Source organism: Kogia breviceps, chromosome 12, assembly GCF_026419965.1.
Source record: "Kogia breviceps isolate mKogBre1 chromosome 12, mKogBre1 haplotype 1, whole genome shotgun sequence".
NCBI lineage: Eukaryota > Metazoa > Chordata > Mammalia > Artiodactyla > Physeteridae > Kogia > Kogia breviceps.
Genome location: NC_081321.1, coordinates 84,003,278 through 84,025,332, shown reverse-complemented (window position 1 = coordinate 84,025,332; position 22,055 = coordinate 84,003,278). Strand labels below are relative to the sequence as shown.

General features: G+C 43.1%; 1 protein-coding gene across 2 annotated transcripts in view; it reads left to right on the top strand.

Annotated features, from left to right (window-relative positions):
* Nucleotides 1-22,055, top strand: part of GNPTAB (N-acetylglucosamine-1-phosphate transferase subunits alpha and beta) — an 82,343-nt gene that overhangs the window by 52,501 nt on the left and 7,787 nt on the right. For both annotated transcript variants that reach the window (XM_059081901.2, XM_067009988.1), the window contains 13 exons: nt 181-245; nt 514-648; nt 5,297-5,458; nt 5,853-6,032; nt 6,253-6,423; nt 8,002-8,125; nt 9,230-9,433; nt 10,111-11,204; nt 13,262-13,461; nt 13,677-13,896; nt 14,579-14,692; nt 18,820-18,905; nt 19,154-19,252. In XM_059081901.2, coding sequence (XP_058937884.1) covers nt 181-245; nt 514-648; nt 5,297-5,458; nt 5,853-6,032; nt 6,253-6,423; nt 8,002-8,125; nt 9,230-9,433; nt 10,111-11,204; nt 13,262-13,461; nt 13,677-13,896; nt 14,579-14,692; nt 18,820-18,905; nt 19,154-19,252 — 2,854 coding nt within the window. The remainder of the gene's footprint in view (nt 1-180; nt 246-513; nt 649-5,296; nt 5,459-5,852; nt 6,033-6,252; nt 6,424-8,001; nt 8,126-9,229; nt 9,434-10,110; nt 11,205-13,261; nt 13,462-13,676; nt 13,897-14,578; nt 14,693-18,819; nt 18,906-19,153; nt 19,253-22,055) is intronic.

The window sequence follows — 22,055 nt, the reverse complement described above, 5'->3', positions numbered from 1 at the left end:
ATTTACATTTGTTCCCCTTTTGTTAGATGGGTTAATTTTGTCTCCCCCAACTACCTTTTCTTTGAGACCATGTATTATACTGGTTTAACAGCTGTCAAAGTGCCTTGTACAGTGTCCCGCCAGACATCGTAGTTAAGTATTCATTAAAAACATGCTTGTTTATTGTATTCTCTATTGTAGTTGAAGATGCCCACACTGGAATTCTTAAAGGCAACAGCAGACAGACAGTTTGGAGGGGCTATTTGGTATGTTACTTTAAATTAACTGTATTTTTGCAGAAGATTAGAATAAAAGTATGAGAAATAAAACTGTTTTACTTTGAGAGGCTTTTTAATGTTTACTTTTCCTCTAAGCCTAGCATTCTAGTGCTAGTGAATATCGATTTAAATAATTGTAATATTCTTATTTTGAAGCTTGTGTGATGAACAGATATTTACTAGCTTTCTCAGCTGTAAGTTTTCACCAGCCTTATGATGTGGAAAGTGAGTTGTGTTTTTCCCCTTTTTATTTCAGACAACAGATAAGGAAGTCCCTGGGTTAGTGCTAATGCAGGATTTGGCTTTCCTGAGTGGATTTCCACCTACATTCAAGGAAACAAATCAACTGAAAACAAAATTGCCAGAAAATCTTTCTTCTAAAATAAAACTGGTAAGAGCATAGAAAATGGAGCAATTAGTATAGCACATCCCATTTCAGGCGTGCCTCTTCTCTGTGGCCCCCTTTGTTATAGTATAGCCGACAATCATAAGAAGCAGAGAGGGTCTCAGTTCTGTCACAGTGTTGTCATGGAGACAGCTCTTTATTTGTAGAAGATCCTCCCTTTTTACTCTTTATTTGGGCAAAATTCTGAGTCTTAACTTGGTCTGTTGGTTTCCCAGACAGAAGCAGGGTTCATTTGTTTAACAAATGAGCTTCTACTGTGTGTCACGTGCTGTTCTAGCTGCTGAGAATGTAGCAGTGGACAAAGCAGACAAAAGCCCTGATGGCGGTGGAAGCATGGAAGGAGGAGGGTATGGGGGGAAATCAGACATGTGGTGGTAGGTACACCACAGGCTCCTGTGGATTTATGAAGAGCTTCCACTCACAGAGGGGGATGCTTCAGATTTTTGGAACATTTGATCATGTGAAACCTTCATTCATTAATAGCTAGTTGAGCCACTAACGTATTTAGTATTTATACTTATTAACTCTTCACGCTTGACCACTGAGGCCATTCGTGAGTTGACTTTGGAGATGGTGACATGTCTTTCCATAACGTTTCTTGTTCTCAGAGCCATCTGTCTGCTTCATGTAGGGCACAGTCCGTGCGGTGTACTTTCCTATTGACCTTATGCCAAGATGCCTGCTATTCTGTCAGAAACAGTCCAGGTTGTAAAACGTGAATGTTTCTTCTCCCAGACTAGAGGGCATATAAAGTTCCTGGCTCAGAACTTGTTAGGCTCTGCTTTTCTTGATTTTTCAAAAAAAATGTTCTTTAAATTCTGCCAGTGTGTTTAGCTTCCTGCTTCTCAGTTCCTAGTCCTCGTGATGTCATTTAACAGTTGGGAGGTGAAAGGGTGGAGGTGGTGGCAGGGAGAGCTGTGACTCAGGGAAGGGTGGTTATTTAGTTCATGTCTGAACCATGTTTTCTCTCTGCCGGTCAAAGTTCCCTTTAACTTGTTTCCTTTTCCCCTTAAGTGTTCCACTGTTTTAAGATACACTGTATTACCTTTGTAAATACCATGGCAATATGAATGACATTTATGCTTTTTCTTTGCTTCATATTTTCCTCCATAACTTTCTTTATGGTACCTGGAAGTATGATGATGCCTGGCTAGATTAGGGTTGAGTTATTTCTTTTTTTTTTTTTTCCTGTACGTGGGCCTCTCACCGCTGTGGCCCCTCCCGTTGCGGAGCACAGGCTCCGGACGCGCAGGCTCAGCGGCCATGGCTCACGGGCCCAGCCGCTCGGCGGCATGTGGGATCTTCCCGGACCGGGGCACGAACCCGTGTCCCCTGCATCGGCGGGCGGACTCCGAACCACTGCGCCACCAGGGAAGCCCTGAGTTATTTCTTAATCTGCAGTTATTTTAAAATAGATATTATATTCTTCCTTCCCTGAATTATTTTTAGTATGGATTTGGGCAGATAAAACCATAGATTAGCATTCATTTCAGCCAATGTTTATTTGGCTTCTTGGCTCCCTAGCTGTTGGTTCTACAGTTACAGACATATGCGTATCTGTACTTTTGACCAGCGCATCTGCTGCTAGGTGGGCGTGTCCTGCCAAAGATGGCCAGCCCAAGTCGTGGTCACCCCGCAGCAAACTAGTTTGGGGCAGAGTGGAGTGGTGTGTGCCAGGAGACGCTGGGGGCGCAGGAACTTGAATTGGGCAGCAGCACCAGTTCAGGCGCGGCACACGGGGACACCCCTCCTCCATCATTCACCCGGTTGGAGGTTGGTCTGGATTCCCCGGACTCGTCCTTGTGGAGGCCGGCACCTCCTGGGGGTGCAGCCAGTTATTCACAGTGTGCATTGCAGCTTATTGTCACAGTGCCAGCACCTGCGATTGGCTTCAGGGCTGAGGACTTCTGATTTCGGGGAGGCTAGAGAGAAAATGAGAAAGAGGAAGCACAGAAGGAGAGTGTCAGTATTCAAGCCTGGTTCTCCAAGGGACTCTCTTTCCTTGGGTCCCACTTCCTGGTTCTATTACGGGCACCCTGAGAGCGAAGTTTCCAGTCATTTGGGTTCCCAGTCCCTTTAGTGAGCGTTGACTAAACACCTGCTGTTGTGCCAGGGACTGTGCTAAGGATAACTGAGTAACGAAAATCACTTAGTGTTTGGGTGTGATCGCTTCCAAACAAAGTGTTTATACAAAGCGCTGGGAGGACATGTGGGCTTCGGTCGTACTGCAGGCGAAGACGGCTTTGCAGAGTAGGAAATACTTCGGCTGGGGCTGTGCGTAGAACAGCCGTTCTTCCAGCAGAGAAGCCAGTGGGAAACACCTTTCCGAGAGGAGGGAACAGCTTGAGCCAGAGGGCTAGGGGCTTGCAAGTAAATGGTCTTTTCAGAGAACCAAGGCAGCTGTTCCAGAGGCCAGAGCCCAGGTGGGGATTTTCCTGATGCTGAGACTGGGAAGTTAGGCTGAGGCCAGATTGAGAAGGATCCCCTGGTGAGAAGCCCGGACTTTATCCTGGAGGCAGAGAGCATCTTGAGGAGGAGGACCCGGTTCAGTTCTACAGAACACGGGAGGGGAAGGCGTAGCAGGTAGACATTAAACAGGAAGCTGGAGGCAGGAAAGCCAGTTCAGCCACTGCTGCCGTAGCCCAGCAAGACAGTCAGGTTCCACAAGCGCCTTGGCAGTGGTGCCAGTGATGAGAGCGGTTCCAGAACCATCTGAGAGAAACCTTCAGCATGACCTGGTGACTTATTAGCTACCGGAGGAGACGGAAGGGGAAATGAAAGGGGAAGTGGATGCGACCGGTGAAGGTGGATGTGGTGACCTTAACCACGTGCAGAACTTCGTGGGAGAGCCGAGATTTTCAGAAGGACACTGAGAGCTCAGTTTGGGGTGTTAAATTGGAGGCGCCTTGTGGCATGTGGGAGGGAGGGCCGTTAGACGTTGGGCCTCAGGACCTGGACAGCTGACCCTCTGTGCCCTCCCAGGCTCCTCCAGGGGGCCTTTGCCAAGGCCTGTGGACCCCAAGCCACCTAGCACTCAGTTCTGTCCCAGAGACCCTGGCCAGGCTGTGAGCTTCTCAGGACAGGTACTGCCTACTCATCTTGTGCCCTCATCCAGTGATCACCTTAGGAAGATGTCTGAAAGTTCAAAATAGTTTTCTAGAATAAAAGCAGCTTGGATAGAAGAGATTAATTAAGATAAGGGTATTTTTCCAATAAATTTAAAATTAAATTAGGATATTAAAGTACTACATTTATTTATCCTAGAGTAGTGATTTTTGCACTCCGGGGAGCCCCTCCAAGGTTCTGTGGGAGCCACTGTGGGAGGCGAGAGGCTGGGGGAGGGCAGCGAGACTGTTAGGTACCCAGATAGAACAGACAGAATGTTTGCCCTGCGCGGCCCGCCTCCCATCCGTCCCCTGCATAGCGAGGCAGAATAGCGACGGCAGTGAGAGCTGACCTGGGGTGAGTGCTTTGTGTATACCAGGCACTGTTAAGGTGAGAGAAAGTAATCAGTCAGGAAGACAACACACGTGTGCACGCGTGCACACACACACACACACACACACACACAATTTGCGGTAAGAGTTAATGCCTACATAATAAAAAGGGCCTATATAAACTCAGGAAGCTTTGCAAGATGAGCTAAATATAGTCATGTAGCATATACAAGAGATCAGAATGAGCCCAAAGTAATTTGTTTGCTCTGTTTTATAAATTAAGAAAGAAGGCTAAAAAATTAAGAAAGAAATTGGCCCTATTAGAAGAGCCAATTCAGCAGAAGGATATTGCTGTCCTAGATGACTGGTTTCCAACCCTCTCCCCGCTTTTTAAGCTCTGAAAGCCTCTTTTCACAGGAAATTGTATGATACAGAGTTAAAACAAAAAAACGTGTCAAGGTGGGGAAGCCTGCCTGTAAAACATGTTGGTGCTTGTGGCGTTCCGTCCTGCATTTATGGTCGCTCTGACGGTGGTTTTCCTGTGGAAGCACTTCAAGCAGCCCTGCCAGGACACCCGTCGTCGGTGTGGGCACGAGAGCTGTTAGACACCTGCTGGCAGGTGTGCTCCCCACCAGTGTTCAGCGAAGTTACCTTGCAGGGCTTTCCCCAGTGTAGGCAGATGGGTAATATTCTAGAACAGAGGTCACAGACTGGTGACCAGATGTGTTTTGTTTGAATGCATGCCAATCAAAAATATTTGCGCTACCATTGAAAACTGGGAGATTTCACGTAACGCTGGGGATTCTGGCCTCTCCGGAGATCTGGCAGCCTTTGTCACTATTGACTAGTGGCTGCAGTTTTCAGATGGGGCCTGAGATGTCCCATTTGCCAAAGCCCCTGACTCCCTCTTGTTTCTAAATACTTGGTCCATTGCATCATTTGGGAAATGTGTCTGGCCTGTTTAGGTCTTCTGTTTTTGGTGATACTGGCTTACTATTTCATACATGTATGTGAAACTTTTAATCTTTTAAGTGTATGTAATATACATTTAATATGTACAATATATAGCATATAGTAGAGTACACAATATGTAGTATATGTATGTATTTAAAGACCAAGGATCAAACTGGGAAGTATAAGGTGTCTCTTCTTTGTTGTTCAGTTTTTCCACATGTAACCCTCTTGTTATTTTATAGCTGCAGCTGTATTCAGAGGCCAGTGTAGCACTTCTAAAGTTGAATAACCCCAAAGATTTCCAAGAACTGAATAAGCAGACGAAGAAGAATATGACCATCAATGGAAAGGAACTGACCATAAGTCCTGCATATTTGTTATGGGATCTGAGTGCCATCAGCCAGGTAAGGGATGCAGAGATTGTTTTAGAACCCGAATTGAGGGTTTTGATTATCAAAGATTTATGAGTCACTATGTTAGAAGAAGGCAGAGGGCTTACAGAGAGGTGACTTGATTGGCACTTCTCTAATTTTCCAGTCACCGCCATTGGTTTATACTAATTGAAGTGACCTAGAATCAGATCCAAGAAATTCTTCTTCAAAAACTGTGTGAAAGAAATGCTATTTTTGTTTTGTTGTTTTAAATATGCTGAGTGTTTTGCATTTTTTGTAATGTGTAAAAGCTGGACGCGGTCTTTGGAAGTTTGCTGGCGCTCCCTGAGTGCAGAAGGGACAGTTGGGAAGGGCAGGTGAGACTTAGGGGCATTTTACATGTTTCTGTGCCCCATGCTTTTCTCAGTCTAAGCAGGATGAAGACGTTTCTGCCAGCCGTTTTGAAGATAATGAAGAGCTGAGGTACTCACTGCGATCTATCGAGAGGCATGCACCGTGGGTTCGGAATATTTTCATTGTCACCAATGGACAGATCCCATCCTGGCTGAACCTCGATAATCCTCGAGTGACAATAGTCACACACCAGGTAGCGACTCGCCATATGTCACAAGGCTGCGGTTTCCTGTTCTTCTGTCTTTTGCTGTTCTTTGTCTTGTCCCCGATTTCATCCTCTTACCCATCTCACCTCCATTTCCACCTTCCTTTAATCCTTCCATTCGCCTCCCTCCCTCCCTTCTTTCCAAAAACAAAACAAAACAAAAACCTCTCATCTGCCTCCTCTCTCTCTTTTTTTTTTCTGTTAAAAGGATGTTTTTCGAAATCTGAGCCACTTGCCTACCTTCAGTTCACCTGCTATTGAAAGTCACATCCATCGCATCAAAGGGCTGTCCCAGAAGTTCATTTACCTGAATGATGATGTCATGTTTGGAAAGGATGTCTGGCCGGATGATTTTTACAGTCACTCCAAAGGTCAGAAGGTGAGTAGCTAAGAGATGCCTGGCTTAGAAGTCACTTAGAAGTTATAGACAGGAAATAAGGAAATCAGGATATATACCATATTCAAATTTGATCAAACAAGCATTTTTGAGTGTTAAGCTCAGGAAAGTTAACAGCAGTTAACAGGGAGCGAGAAAACGACAGTGGGAACTTTGCTTCCCTATATTCTCACCCAGGACCCACCCGCTACATATGCTACTACAACAGCAGAAAAAGCAAATAACTGTGAAACACAAAATCGTGCTTACCATGTCAGCAAAATGCCCAAGATAGAAAGCTCAAAGTAGTGCGTAAACACGGGGCTGAAATTTCATTGAAGGCCGCTGGTCTCACTCTGGCTTGGAGGGGCAGGATGGGAAAGTGGTCCTGAGCACAGATGTGGGTGCCAGCTGTGTAGCACTGTCCTGGGTGATGACCTGGCCTCTAGGTTTCCTGTCTGTGTTTTGAGGGGAACAGGAAGACCCTGGTAGTGTTGTTAGAAGGGGTCAGTGATCAGTTGGAGACTTATCACCCTGAGCCTTGTAAGTTCTAGAACTCTGTCAAGCTGTGGCTTGACAGGGGAGTAAGACAAAATCAGTGACTGTGGACAGCGATATCCCTGCCAGTAGGTGTGCCCTGAGTGCGAGGAGTGGGAGCGCCAGAGAGTGAAATCACACTGGGATAGGGATTGAAATGAGCTTGGAAGAACAAGTAAGAGTTAACCAGATGAAGAAAGACCTTCCAGGTAGTTGGACCATGCAGAGATACGGAGATTTTACATGGGAATGCATTTTTCAAAAATGATTTTAATTTAGAAAGCAACCATGTACCATGTCAGTTGTTTTGAAAGCAGACAGGTTCACAGCTCAGAATGCTGTGCTGGATAGTTCATTACAGGACCTCGCGTATAAGGATATTGAGAGTTCGTCTGCCCCCCCCCTTTTCAGCCTTGAGACGAGACGGTGCATGAATCTGCTTAGGAGTTGACAACAGTGTCACAGAAAAGCAGTGACTTGTGTGCACACTTTCCACCTGCGCGCTCTTGATCTCGCATTTAAGTCTGGCATGTTGCTGCTTTATTTCAAAATAGATCATTTATAAGACCGTGTTGTAAGACTGACCCGTAAGTTGAGTCCTTGTCTCCTTTCCTTGAGTAACAGAAAAGAGTAAACGTGCCGGGTAAGACCCATCAGCAGGGCAGGACTGAGAAACCACCACAGGATGGCCCTTAACGCAGACCTTCTCTGGAGGTTCAATTTGTTTTGTTTTTCTATTAAAGGAATCCTAATTTAAGAATAAAAAGTGTCAGGGGGACTGCCCGGGTGGCGCAGTGGATAAGACTCTGAGCTCCCAATGCAGGGGGCCCAGGTTCCATCCCTGGTCAGGAAACTAGATCCCACATGCATGCTGCAACTAAGAGTTCACATGCCACAACTAAGGAGCTGGTGAGCTGCAACTAAGGAGCCCGTCTTCTGCAACTAAGACCTGGCGTGCAACCAGATAAATAAATAAATAAATAAATTAAAAAAAAAATGTCAGAAACCAGAAACCACTTTATTTTCCCTCTGGTTTTATCGTAGGTTTATTTGACATGGCCCGTGCCAAACTGTGCTGAGGGCTGCCCGGGATCCTGGATTAAAGACGGCTATTGTGACAAGGCTTGTAATAATTCGGCTTGTGATTGGGATGGCGGTGATTGCTCTGGTGAGGGTGTGTTCAAATGTAACTTGTCCATGTTGACAGAATATTTTTCATTTGTCATCACTATCAACCATGTACGGTGACTTAATTAAACATTCTTCGCGTATTGAAACAATCATCCATAGACTCCTTGGAGGTGATGACTGGTGTCCCCACGTGGCCCAGTTTATTCATATTGTTATTGTTGGGGGCATTTTCCCACATGACCCTGCACTTGAAAGTGTCTTTTATTATTAAAAATATGAAAATCAGTTATACCCTTAATTACGTGAGCTCAAGAGCAAGAATCGCTCTCACTGGTTCCTGTCGGAGCTCATGGCCAGTGGCCCCTAGAAGCACACTGCTCCAGGTCAGTGAGGGACTAGAGATGCGGAAGAAATAAACATCTCCTCTCCTCAGCATCTCTTCTCCCTTTCTTGTACACTTACATTTAGACTTGTTGAGAATGACAAGTTTTTACATTTCTTTATTGCCTTTCAGTTTATAAAGCATCATCCATTATCCACTTAAATTTCTCAGTCACCAAAGAAAGGAGAGTAGGTGCACAGATAGTATCATCCTCCTACTCCATTTGAGGAAACAGGTTTGGGAAGGTGTTAGAAGAAACAAAGCTTGTGTTTCAGTCAGGTGTATCAGAGGCACTTTTGAAAAATACGAACCGCTGCAGGGAGAGAACGTAGACGTGCAGGAGAGTCTCTGCAACGCGGAGAGCTCGGGGACAGAGCAGTGACACTTGGTCACGAGTTTATTGCCGGTGTTAGGACATGTTCTTGTCAGTCCTGAGACGCACAGTCTTCAGAATAATCTGATTCTCCATACACATCTACATGTGCCCCCCTTGAGCACATTTGAGGCCTGTACTTCTGGGTTGCACAGATGGTAAGTGCCGAGGCCTGGTCACCCCACACCCAGTCCACTGGCAACTGATGCCCCCTTTTCAGTTTGTCTCTTTTGAAGCTACATAAAATCTTCTGTTAAAGAATGGGGTGAACCTTTCCTGACTGAAATTCATGCATCGGTCTTGAAAACACAGCTGAGAAATAAGGAACTGGCTCTCTTCCAAGACTGTAAGCACAGCAGGATTCTGTTTTCCTCCTCCCCCTCCAGGTAACAGTGGCGTGGGTCGCTATGTAGGAGGAGGTGGGGGCACCGGGGGCATTGGAGTCGGACAGCCCTGGCATTTCGGTGGAGGAATAAGCGGCGTCTCTTACTGTAATCAAGGATGTGCAAATTCCTGGCTCGCTGATAAGTTCTGTGACCAAGCCTGCAACGTCTTCTCCTGTGGGTTTGATGCTGGTGACTGTGGGCAAGGTATATTTATTGCCATCAAAACGTATTTAGGATAAGGGGATAACAACCTTTCATAAATAAGAGGGGTTTGGATCGTTTTTGTTTTGTAAAGTAATAATTCTCTAGGTGTCCCTTTCCCAGCCTTGCATCCAAACTAGTTGTGAGTTATAAGAGGGCACAGATCTTTAGACAACAGGAGACACTTTTATTTTTAAAAGCTGCATCTTTTCCTGTTATTGCTCTAGTCTGATTTCTTTTTCTTTTTTTTAGTAAGCAGATTTATCTTACATGGTGAAGGTTTAATTTGGGAACAGTGAAAGGAGGCCAATAATTCATTAAATAAGCTTGGTTTGAATACTGGATCTTGTTGATAGCTTATTAATGGCGGTCCTTTTGCTCAGAAAGTTGTTCTTTTTTCAAATGGACAAAAAGATGGAAGTTGACCATTGGAATTCACTGTCCTGAATCGTGCCTTGTCTCTGTAGTGAGTCAGCCTCAGCATTCCATGTTGATAATAGTGATTGCTTCAGAAAGTAAAAATGAGCCCTATACCAGTAGCTTTTGTGTTAGAACTTCTGATGATTTTAAAGTCCATTTAAAGTCACTCTTAGAAAGTGAAAACTCAAACCCTAAGAATTAAAGGAAAAGGGGGAAAATGCGTAATTAAAAAAAAATCATGTTTGTGTTTTTTCCTCTAGATCATTTTCATGAATTGTATAAAGTAACTCTTCTCCCAAATCAGACTCACTATGTTATTCCAAAAGGTGAATGCCTGCCTTATTTCAGCTTTGCAGAAATAGCCAAAAGGGGAATTGAAGGCGCCTATAGTGACAACCCAATAATCCGACATGCTTCTATCGCCAATAAGTGGAAAACCATTCACCTCTTAATGCACAGTGGAATGAATGCGACCACAATACATTTTAATCTCACATTTCAAAGTACAAATGATGAAGAGTTCAGAATCCAGATAGCAGTAGAGGTTGACACAAGGGAGGAGCCCAAACAGAATTCTACGACCCAGAAGTCTTACCAAAGTTTGGTTAGCCCCTCAGCACTTCCTCCAGAGGTGGAAATCCTGTTTGAGGATATCCCCGAAGAAAAACGCTTCCCCAAAGTCAAAAGACACGACGTTAACACAACAGGAAGTTTCCAAATGGAGGTGCAAATTCCGCTGGTCAATATTTCACTCCTTCCAAAAGAGACCCAGTTGAGCCTTAATAACTTGGATTTGCAGCTACAACACGGAGACATCACCATGAAAGGATACAATCTGTCCAAGTCAGCCCTGCTGAGGTCGTTTCTGATGAACCCACAGGATGCAAAGTTAACAATAAATCACCTTCTGATGACAGAGCAAAGAAATGACAGTTTGGAGGCCCCACTGGAAAAACAGGTTCACAAAAGCATTTTAGGAACATCTGAAAGATTCCAGGGGTTATTACCTCTTCCAGCAGTGACAATGACAGTGAATGGCCACTCCCAGAGCCAGACTTCACCCCTGGACTTAGAAACCAAAGCAAGATTCAGGTCCAAAACTGTGACCCCGAAAGTAGGAGGTGGAGGTGTGTCAAAAGAAAAGCTCTCATCTCTGATTTTCCCACTGGAAAACAGGGAGACACAAAAGGTAATCACAGGGAAAGAACAAGAGAAGAACAGAATGGAGGAAAATGCTAACAGTTACCTAGGTGGTAATGAAGTATTACCTGGAAGAAAACTGCAACAATACACAGAGAGTTACCTGGGCTTTTTGCCATGGGAGAAGAAAAAGTATTTCCAAGATCTTCTTGATGTAAGTTACATCCAGCCTTATTCATTCCCATGCTCAGGAAAAATAAATAACCTTGTAAGTGGTAGTGATATAATAATAGCTACCGTTTATTCAGTATTTCTCTGTGCCCGCCACTGGACTCAGTACTTTCCTTACGTGGTTTCATTTAATTGTCCCAATAATTCTAACAATAAAACTACCTTGTAAGGGTCAGCTATCATTGTCCCCATTTTGCAGTTTAGGAAGCAGCCTTCATGTGAATGAGTAAGGGATTTAGCCAGGGGCATACCCTGAGTCCATAGTAGAACAGGGATGGTATCTTTACTTGGCATGTTGTGATATCAGAAAACGCTTTTGCATACCTCGTGCAGCCAGAGCTCATGTTTTTCAAACTGTACTAATGAAAAGCCCGAAAGGCAGACAAATTCGTTAGCTTTCCTGACATCACAATAGCAGGTGAGGGTGAGCCAAGCGCTCTCCCTCCTGTACCACGGCCTCCACGGTGCCCTGGGGTCCTTTGTACGTCTCACAAGCGCCGTCACTATGCTGACTGCCAGGGAGTGCAAGATGGTGAGAACAGTCACTGCTCTTGGAGACTCAGAGAGCAAGCTGGGAGGACAGATTTGTGGGCAAATAACTGTGGCAGTGTGATAAGTGTCTGCTGAAGTATGGACAAGGAGTCCGAAGGGAAGATTCCTTAACTCTGCCTGGAGGTATTGTGGGGGGGGGGGGCATCCAGGAGAACATGGCCTGTGAGCTGACCTTGGAAGGGTGGGGCTGGATCGTGACCAAAGCACAGCTGTGAGCTGGGGGAAAGTGATGAAAGAGGGGCGTTGTCTCATTCCTCTCATGGTCTTCAGGAAGTATCTTGTCCCTGACATGGTAGCATTTACTAATTGTTAAGCGAGGGGCTGCAGAGTTCTTGGCTACATTGATTTCCTCATTCTCCCCCGCTCCCTGCTTTTTAAATTGCAAAAGCACTATAGGTTAATGGTAAAAATCACAAGCAATGCAAAAAACAAAAAAAGCAGTAAAAAAAATAAAAAAAGGGAAAGGTCTGTCTCCTTCCTTCCTTAATCTCCTTACTTGAGACAGTCACTATGAATATGTAGTTTGGTGGGTATTCTTCCAGTATTTTTCTATAGATATGCAGACATATAAACTATATAGTTTGTTTTGCAGCAGTGAAGTTATATAAATTGCTCTGCAATTGCCTTTGATGTGGTAGTATGTGGGCAAATTGCCATTGTTTTTTTTTAAACAGCTGTAAGTTGTGTCCAATGTTTTTGCAAGTACAGATACCTAATGTTGCAATAAATATTCTCGTACATATATCTTAGTCTTGAGGAAGTTTTATTTCTGTAGGTAGAGTTGCTAGGGCTCTGTTGCGTATAAAATTTAACTGTGTCTTTCTTAAATACTGCACCCCTTCCTCCTTCCACAAACAGTGTGCAAGCGTGCTTGTTTCTCCACAGACTAACCAACAGCAGTTAATAGCATCTATATTTTCATCAGTTTGAGAAGCAAAAACATTTCATCTTCCGTAAAGTGTGTTCAGGTTCTTTGCCAGTATTCTTTGCCCATTCAGTTTCGCCTCTTACTGGTTTTGATAGGGTTCTTTACATTTCGTAATATTAACACTATTATATGGTGAAACCAATTTTGTATTCTAGTCTTTGTGTTCAGAACTCAAGGACTTGCTGCTTTGATGTCACCAGTAGAAATAACTTGATACTGAAAGCACTATCAGATTTATTGTAAATCAATTAAATATTGCATTGAAATTGGCTATGAAATCTCACGATCGATGACTAGTCCTTAAAGAGTACCCTAAAAGCAGACCTCCACCCCACAGCTGTTGTTCTTAAGCTGATGTTGGCCATACTTTTACTGAAATCCAGTTTTGTCCTGCTGTTAGGATGCTTGAGGAGACCTGTTAGTGCCCGTTTCATTTGCCCCTCAGGACAGTTAGTGACTAGTTATTACCACGTTACATAAAGTAGTACCTCTGTCTCTTGTTAGCACAGGGCACCTGTGCACTAAACACAATGCTGTGTTGTGTGGAATTCTCTTTTCAGGAAGAAGAGTCACTGAAGACACAGCTGGCATACTTTACGGACAGCAAACACACAGGGAGGCAACTAAAAGATACGTTCGCAGATTCCCTCCGATATGTAAACAAAATTCTAAATAGCAAGTTTGGATTCACGTCTCGGAAAGTCCCCGCACACATGCCTCACATGATTGACCGAATAGTTATGCAAGAACTGCAAGACATGTAAGTCTTGCTTGTGTTTGAGTTGTTTGTGCTCAGAGCCAAGGCTGCTTGAAGTTTACATCCTCGCTATGCTGCGTTTATGGCTCTAACACTTGATGACTAGTATGTCGAAGGCATTATCCAAATAAGTGGGAAGGAAGATTCTGACTCCACGAGGGTTAGGTACTGTATATATTTTAAATATCCAGATCTTATGGTATGCTACATTTGGACAGGTTCCCTGAGGAATTTGACAAGACGTCATTTCACAAAGTGCGCCACTCTGAGGACATGCAGTTTGCCTTCTCTTATTTTTATTATCTCATGAGTGCAGTTCAGCCACTGAACATATCTCAAGTCTTTGATGAAGTTGACACAGACCAATCTGGTGTCTTATCTGACAGAGAAATCCGCACGCTGGCTACCAGAATTCACGACCTGCCTTTAAGTTTGCAGGTATTGTAATTTTTTTTGCCCCTAAACTTCATGACATTTTGAACGAAACTTTTACATTTGATACTTTCTCTCTTTCCCCTACATACTTCAGTGGAATGCAAGTGCAAGTAATTCTTCATATTTAAGGAGGGGGTTCACAGCTAGCCCATTTTAAGTGCCAGGATTAAAATCAAATTTGAAGTTCATATTTTACAAGATTACTTTTTTTAGGCTTTCAGTAGGGATTGTAATTGTATTGTCTGGAGACGAGGCAGACCATACCTGCAGATGAGATTCTCATGACAAGCTCATTCAGGGGCTTCAGGTGTGGCTGAGCGGAGATCTTAGCCAGGCCCACGGTGTTGCAGAGCCCCTTCTGTCATGGCATCCTTTAGTCCCAGGAGTAGGACACTCACTAATGGAGAGCTCCAAGATGAATCCAGCTGCAGGACACCCATCTGGTGATCCTGAGGACCACCTTGTGTAAAACGGTGCCTCGCAGGCCCGTATGTTCTACTTTGAGACAAAGATGGGTAATTTGTATTGTTTCATTCTGCTCTTTTTAGGGTGTCTTTAAGAATCATAGTCTAACCCTCTTTGATGATAACACTTAAATTTTGGTGACTTTAACATTTTTATTTTTAAAACCACAGTTGTTACTTGTAATGTATATAGGTTTATCCTTTTATTTTTGCTTTGTTAGGACTTAACAGGTCTGGAACACGTGTTAATAAATTGTTCGAAAATGCTTCCTGCTAATATCACTCAGCTAAACAACATCCCGCCAACTCAGGAAGCGTACTATGATCCCAATCTGGTGAGTGCCATGGGTTCTTTTACGTAAAGTAGAAAGTATATCCTTATCGGGTGTTAGTTACATCATTTCTGTAGAGCACTTCAAAAACTAGAAGCAGGCTCTGTTTATAGGTCTTTGGTGGAAATCAGTAGCACAGATAATCCAGAATCATTCATATTTTTCTTTGGAATATCTTTTTTTCCTCCCTCATGGACGTTAAGCTAATACTGCGATTAGTTGCTTATGTTCTATAAGCAGACATCCTATTCACTAAGGATAGCGGAAGATAGCGCCAGAGTATACCCATTGGCTTGGGAGAACAGTCCTGAGGTTAAACATCAAATGGAATCCCATCTTTCATCAAAGCTCAGTTGCTTTGATGCTGGCACTTTCTGGATCTTACCACTAGGGGCAGTGGATGATCCATATTCAAGTATATCAGAGCAGCATTTGGCTGAAATGATTGGAAGACGTTGTTGCTTGTAAGATGCATCCCAGCTTCAGAGAAATGATAATGTGGAAAAAATGCATTTAGAATTGATGGACCAAGGATATAATATAGCCATTATGTGATGCTTACAGTTAATTTTTACTGATATATATGGAAGAATGTTTATAAAATAAAATTAGGTGGGGGGAAGATGGGTACTGCCATATACAGAATATGGTTTGGGGCTTCCCTGGTGGCACAGTGGTTGGGAGTCCGCCTGCTGATGCAGGGGACACGGGTTCGTGCCCCGGTCTGGGAGGATCCCACATGCCGCAGAGCGGCTGGGCCCGTGAACCGTGGCTGCTGGGCCTGTGCGTCCGGAGCCTGTGCTCCGTGACAGGAGAGGCCACAGCAGTGAGAGGCCCGCGTACCACAAAAAAAAAAAAAAAAAAGAATATGGTTTGAACTATGGAAAACTCCTGATACCTTCACACACATTCCCCAAATTAATGAAAATGACAGTAGTTTAAATCATAGGTAGTTTTTTTTTAACATCTTTATTGGAGTATAATTGCTTTACAGTGGTGTGTTACTTTCTGCTTTATCACAAAGTGAATCAGTTATATGTATACATATATCCCCATATCCCCTCCCTCTTGAATCTCCTTCCCACCCTCCATAACCCACCCCCCCAGGTGGACATAAAGCACTGAGCTGATCTCCCTGTGCTATGTGGCTGCTTCCCACTAGCTATCTATTATACATTTGGTAGTGTGTATATGTCCATGCCACTCTCTCACTTTGTCCCAGCTTACCCTTCCCCCTCCCCGTGTCCTCAAGTCCATTCTCTGCGTCTGCATCTTTATTCCTGTCCTGCCCCTAGGTTCTTCAGACTTTTTTTTTTTTAGATTCCATATCTATGGGTTAGCATACGGTATTTGTTTTTCTCTTTCTGACTTACTTCACTCTGTATGACAGAGTGTGTCCATCCACCTCACTACAGATAACTCAATTTCGTTTCTTTTTATGGCTGAGTAATATTCCATTGTGTATGTGTGTGTGTGTGTGTGTGTGTGTGTATATATATATATAGTTTTTTAGATCATGCAGTGTGCAGTCTTGTATCCGGCTTTTTTGTTTTTGAACATAGGTAGTTTTTTTTAAGTATAAATTTTATTTTTGGCTGCATTTGGGTCTTTGTTGCTATGCGCGGGCTTTCTCTAGTTGCAGCCAGCAGGGGCTACTCTTTGTTGCGGTGCGCAGGCTTCTCATTGGGTAGCTTCTTTTATTGCAGAGCATGGGCTCTAGGTGTGTGGGCTTCAGTAGTTGTGCCACTCGGGCTCAGTAGTTGTGGCTCACGGGCTCTAGAGCACAGGCTCAGTAGTTGTGGCCCATGGGCTTAGATGCTCCATGGCATGTGGGATCTTCCTGGACCAGGGCTCAAACCCGTGTCCCCTGCATTGGCAGGTGGATTCCTAACCACTGCACCACCATGGGAAGCCCCATAGGTAGTTCTTAATATCGTTTTCTCACACTAGTATTTTCCATGTTTTCTATAATGAATAGACTACACTTTCATAATCATAATAACATGTATTTTTAAAAAACTGACCATCTTGCAAATGTTCAAGCCCTATAATTAACTGCAGATGTTTGTAAATGACTGTAGAGAAGAGTAGTGAATCAGTTAAAAATCTGATTCCTGAAAGAAGACAATCATTCGTTTGTCATTCACTGCACACCACGGCAGGGATGGTATTTCTCACTTGTGTTCTCGGAGGGTCCCGGGAAGCTCGCTCACGAGGAGACAGTGTGAGGGGCATCCCAGCAGCTTTAGGAACCCATAGACAAACTATAAGTATTACTGATCATGCGTTGGTTGGTTTAGCATGTGACATGGGTTTGTATACAAATGTGTCACTTAAAGCCAGTTCTCTAAATATTCTAAAACTCAAAACTATGAAATCAACAAAACTGAGGTAGAGGTAGAAGAGCTGGGGTCAGCCCTAAGGGAGTTTGCTCTAGTGGGGTAAACAGGCATGAATCAGCAGGTGGAGACTGGTTCTGGGTTCTGGGTTCTCAGGAGGCCTCGCATGGAGCTGACGCGCAGTCAGGCTGATAAGAGAATGGCAGCTTGTCTTGTGAGCGAGAGCAGCTTCTTCTGGATCTTTGGCACAATCCAGTAAAAGTGCTTTGTCAGACCGAGACTGTTATACAGAGATGTTAGTAGTCCTTTACAAGTGTGTTCTTAATGATTAAAAAGGCACATTTGTAATCACTGTAGGTGTGTTCCCTGCCTCCAGAGAGAACAGAATCAAAGTTTAAAAAAAAAAAAAGGAGATCGCATAGGCTAAAAGACATTCTCAGTTTTAGGGCTTTTCAAACAATGATAAAGCTCTTTTCTGTTTTCCCCAAATTTGGAGTTACCCCAACAAAGCGAATATAATCAACTCGAAATCATCCAGAGGTCAGTGTCCTGGTTTAAACATTTTTTAAATGTATTTGTCAAAATAAAGTTCTACCAGTTATCAGAGATCCGGGTACACCCTTTCTCCAGGAGGGGGACCGTGGGCCGAGGGCTCCAGGCTGCCCTGACTTGTCTTTTCTGGTATCTTCTTGGTGGGCAAACCCAGAGCATTGGACAGAGGAGGAAGAAAGGAGAAAGTGTGCTGGGCTCCTAAACCATCTCCGCTCAGCCTCTCCCCTGGACCAGGCCTCTCTGGTCTTCACTGTCTTTGGGACCACATCGTGATCGTGCTGACAGGTTGCCTTAGAGGCGACTGACGTCACCCCAGATCCAGGGAGCTTTGCGAGTGGCTCAGCCTGTTTCAGTGCTCGCTCCAGACTTGTCTTTCACCATCTGTATTTCCACATCCGTCCTTTCACTTGTCTGTCTTTCCTTCTCTATAAACTTTGGTTTCCTAGGAAGATTTTACAGTTACCAACCGCTTGCACTTGTATAGAACTTAGAGAAAAGTGTTCTAAGGAAGATGATCTATGCGTAGAAAACAGTTACTCATCTTTCCCTTTTACAGGCATGATGAAAGGTTCTTGAGGGATTTTAGGGCTTTTTTTTAAAGAAATGCACACATATTCATCTATTAGAGTGTTTTATTGTTTTACCAAATATCTGGCATGAGGTTTAGAATCAGCAAATATCCTTTGAATGCTAAGGATTAAGTAAGTAGGGGCTGCTTTGCTAATGGTTATATGTTAGTCTTGAGGCTTATGCAAATAAAGCTGTTTAGAGCATAAGTACTAATTATACAGACAGCATTAGTTAACATTACTCGAGTGAACTCTTAGCCAAGGTGTTGGCTTCATTACTGTAATTAACTGTGATTACACACAGGATAAAGTATTTTCTAATTAGACTGTAAGAATGACAGCTTAGCTTATGAGTATCATATAGACCACTTCATTACAGTTTATCTTTGAAATTTATTCTCATTTTGAAAAAATTATAGCAATCACTTATAAGACTGTTTTAACAGATAGTGTGTAGTAATGTGTTATTAAAATAAAACTTTATTCACAATAACAGGCAATTAGCATGCAGGCCATACTATGCCAATTTGATTTTTAAAAATATTACATTAAAATAGTCATCTTAATTACTGAGTCTTTCTGTGCCCCCTTAAATTTTGCACCTGAGATGAATGCTTCAGTTGCCTCACACTAGTCTTTGCCCTGATGTAATGTCTGTATTTTCTCGCAGCCACCAGTCACTAAAAGTCTAGTAACCAACTGTAAACCGGTAACTGATAAAATCCACAAAGCGTATAAGGACAAAAACAAATATAGGTAAGTACTACATACATTTTCTCTTTGTTTAAGGATAATTATGAGTGCTATTTTCATAATTTTACCATAGTTTATCTATTAAGCATTCTTTGAAATTTATGTGAGATTATTTTCTTTAGTGATATGGAAAAATTAAGTCATTCCAAGGATGCTGATTTTTTTTGTTTTATAAAATGCTTTTCTTACTGAAATTTTATTTTACATATCCACATAAATGTTTAAACTCTTTAAATATGCTTTGATATTAGATTTGAAATCATGGGAGAAGAAGAAATTGCTTTTAAGATGATTCGTACCAATGTTTCTCATGTGGTTGGCCAGTTGGATGATATAAGAAAAAACCCCAGGTACTGTTGTTGTTGTTGTTTGTTGTCGTTTTTAATTTAGAACATTTTAGGTTCACAGTGCAATTGAATAGAAAGTATGGAGAATTGCTATAACTTTAAAAATATCTTTAATCATGCAAGTAAACATGAAAAAAAAGCAGTAGAACTAGAGAGACGGGAGTGGCTTATTTCTGTTTGGAGCAGATGGAAATGTCTAACGGTAGAGGTAGTGTTTGAACCGAGAGATGGGAGTTGTGAGTTGAGATCGGGCCCCGCCTGCACGAGGACTAGCACGGACATCTCAGAGTCCAGTGACAGGACTGTTCAGTGAGGCTGAGGGCTGGGCTGAGGGGCAGACAGCATCGTCGGGGAGGTGAGGCCAGACGGCTAGCGCACTCAGAGCATTTCTAAAAAGTTGCTCCCAGAGAAGTTGTTTTGGTGGTTAGACCGATCTTTGCACCTACCGTAAATGTGAAAATTAATGCAGTAAACCACAGTCATTCTTTGGGGATAAATTCAATGTTCAGGTTTACATAAACCTTGAAAATGTCCAGCCTGGCCCCCTGGTTGCCCTAGTTCGATAAAATTGGTTAAAATCTGCATTTTGAGTTTTGAACTTTAGTGGGAAATAGGTGTTTCAGTAGTTTCTCAGGAAAAAAATACCTTGGCCTATGAAATTGAATGTTTTCATCTGAGTTTTTCCAATGCTTTTGGAAGTTTTTGGTTTTATCTCATTTAAATTCTGATTTTACTTACACATGATCAGAGGTGTAAAATTTCCGGGCATTTTAAAGCCATGGTATTTTTTCTTAAAATTCCATTCTTGATTTTTGGGCAGGGGGAATATGGAATTTTAAGAAAAATGAAAATATTTTTAATACTTATGTAGTATATTCATAAAATATTTCCTACAAAAGAACAAATATTTCCCACAAGGTAAGCAGACAATCAGCCATAATAATTAAGAACCACCCAGCTTGCAGCTCTTTTTGTACATGCTGTTCCCTTCTTGGAATGCCCTGCTCAAATTTAAAAAAACAAAAACAACCTTAAGAGCCAATTTCAGTACTTGCTTTTTGCTTCCCCCATTCTATCGACGTGCTTGCTCGATTCTTGGTGATCTGTAGTGAGACCAATTGAGAGGTTAGAGTTTTTAGTTGTACCCTATACTTTTATGTCTTGTGCCAGTTTGAAAGTTGTTGGGCGAGAGGATTCACAGACATGTTCATGATACTTAAAGCGATAGGGTTTTGCTGAAAAGACCCAAGGCAAGACAGCCTTTTCCAGCAGTGTCTGCTGGGCCCAGATATGTCCTATAAACCTGAACAGATTTTATCATTTTTAACTCTTGTTATGTTTTACTTTGGGGGGCTCATTTTTAAGTCAGGAGTGGAAAACCAGCCTCCTGACTACACTTTAAGGACAGTTTTATCGCCATAACAGGGAATCTCGGATAGGCAGTATCTGGGCTCTGCTGCGCTGCCCTTTTCCCTTCCTGTTTGTGTTGGCTTCATCCTCAGGCTGGAGATGGGGCAGCTGCAGCAGTTCCAATGTCCCTGCAGCCATAGCCATGTTCTGAGGCTATAGGGGACTGTCCCTTCCTGTGTGTCGTGTGTTGTTCCCTCCCCCATTTCTATACCAGTCGCCCTGAAGGGGGAGGGATTCACTTACACTAGTCAGAAGCTGACTCTGGGTTGGGGTGCGGTTGCCTACCTTTGAGTCAGCTCAAGGGGGAGAAATACGGAGCAAAATGCAGGTTCTCATAGGAGGGAGAGGGAGTGTTTGCTGGGCACCCAGCAAGGTCTGCTTTAGTTACCCTGTGTCTACACATACTCTGTCTCATACACATACTTTCTTCTTTAACTTTTCCCAACTTAACTGAAAAATTCTGAAGATACAGAAAAACTGAAAAAAATAGTACAATAAACCCTTAGCTCAGACTTTTAAATTTTCAGCATTTTGTCATGTCTGTCTGCTCTCTCTCTTCATCTCTCTGTATGAACACAAAAACACACAGGTTTGGTTTTGGTTTTTGTTGTTTGCTAAACCTTTGAAAATTAGTTGCAAGCATCCAGACCCTTTACCCCTCATTATTTTAGCACGTCTGCTTCTTCTTTTGGCTGCATTGGGTCTTTGTTGCAGCGAGCGGGCTTCTCATTGCGGTGACTTCTCTTGTTGCGGAGCACGGGCTCTAGGCGTGTGGACTTCAGTAGTTGCGGTACGTGGGCCCAAGAGCGCGCGGGCTTCAGTAGTTGTGGCGCATGGGCTCAGTAGTTGCGGAGCACGGGCTCTAGGCGCACGGGCTTCAGTAGTTGCGGCACAGGCTCAGTAGTTGTGGCTCACGGGCTCTAGAGCACAGGCTCAGTAGTGTTTAGCACATCTTCTAAACAGAGTCATTCTCCTTTATACCACAGGACCACTGACACATATCCAAGAACCTTAGTACTGACTAAAATAATACCATCTAATGGATGGTCTATATTCAAACTTCACCAGTTGCATCCAGATGCCCTTTACAGCTGTTGTTTGTTTGTAATCTAGGAAACAGTCAAGCCTCATGCATTGTATTTGGTTGACATAACTATTTAATATCCTTTAATTTAAACTTCCCCAACTTTAGAGAAGAGATAGGATAATGAATTTTCACTTACTCATCACTCATCTTCAATAAGCAGAGACTTTTTTCCTCCATTGTCTTTTATAAGCATTTATGTTTTTAACTTTGTTGGTTTGAAATGATATCAAGTTAATTCATTGCAGTTAAGTCCATAGGTTCCCCATCTCTTTAAAAATCATATAAATGTTTGCATGTGTATATTAAGAA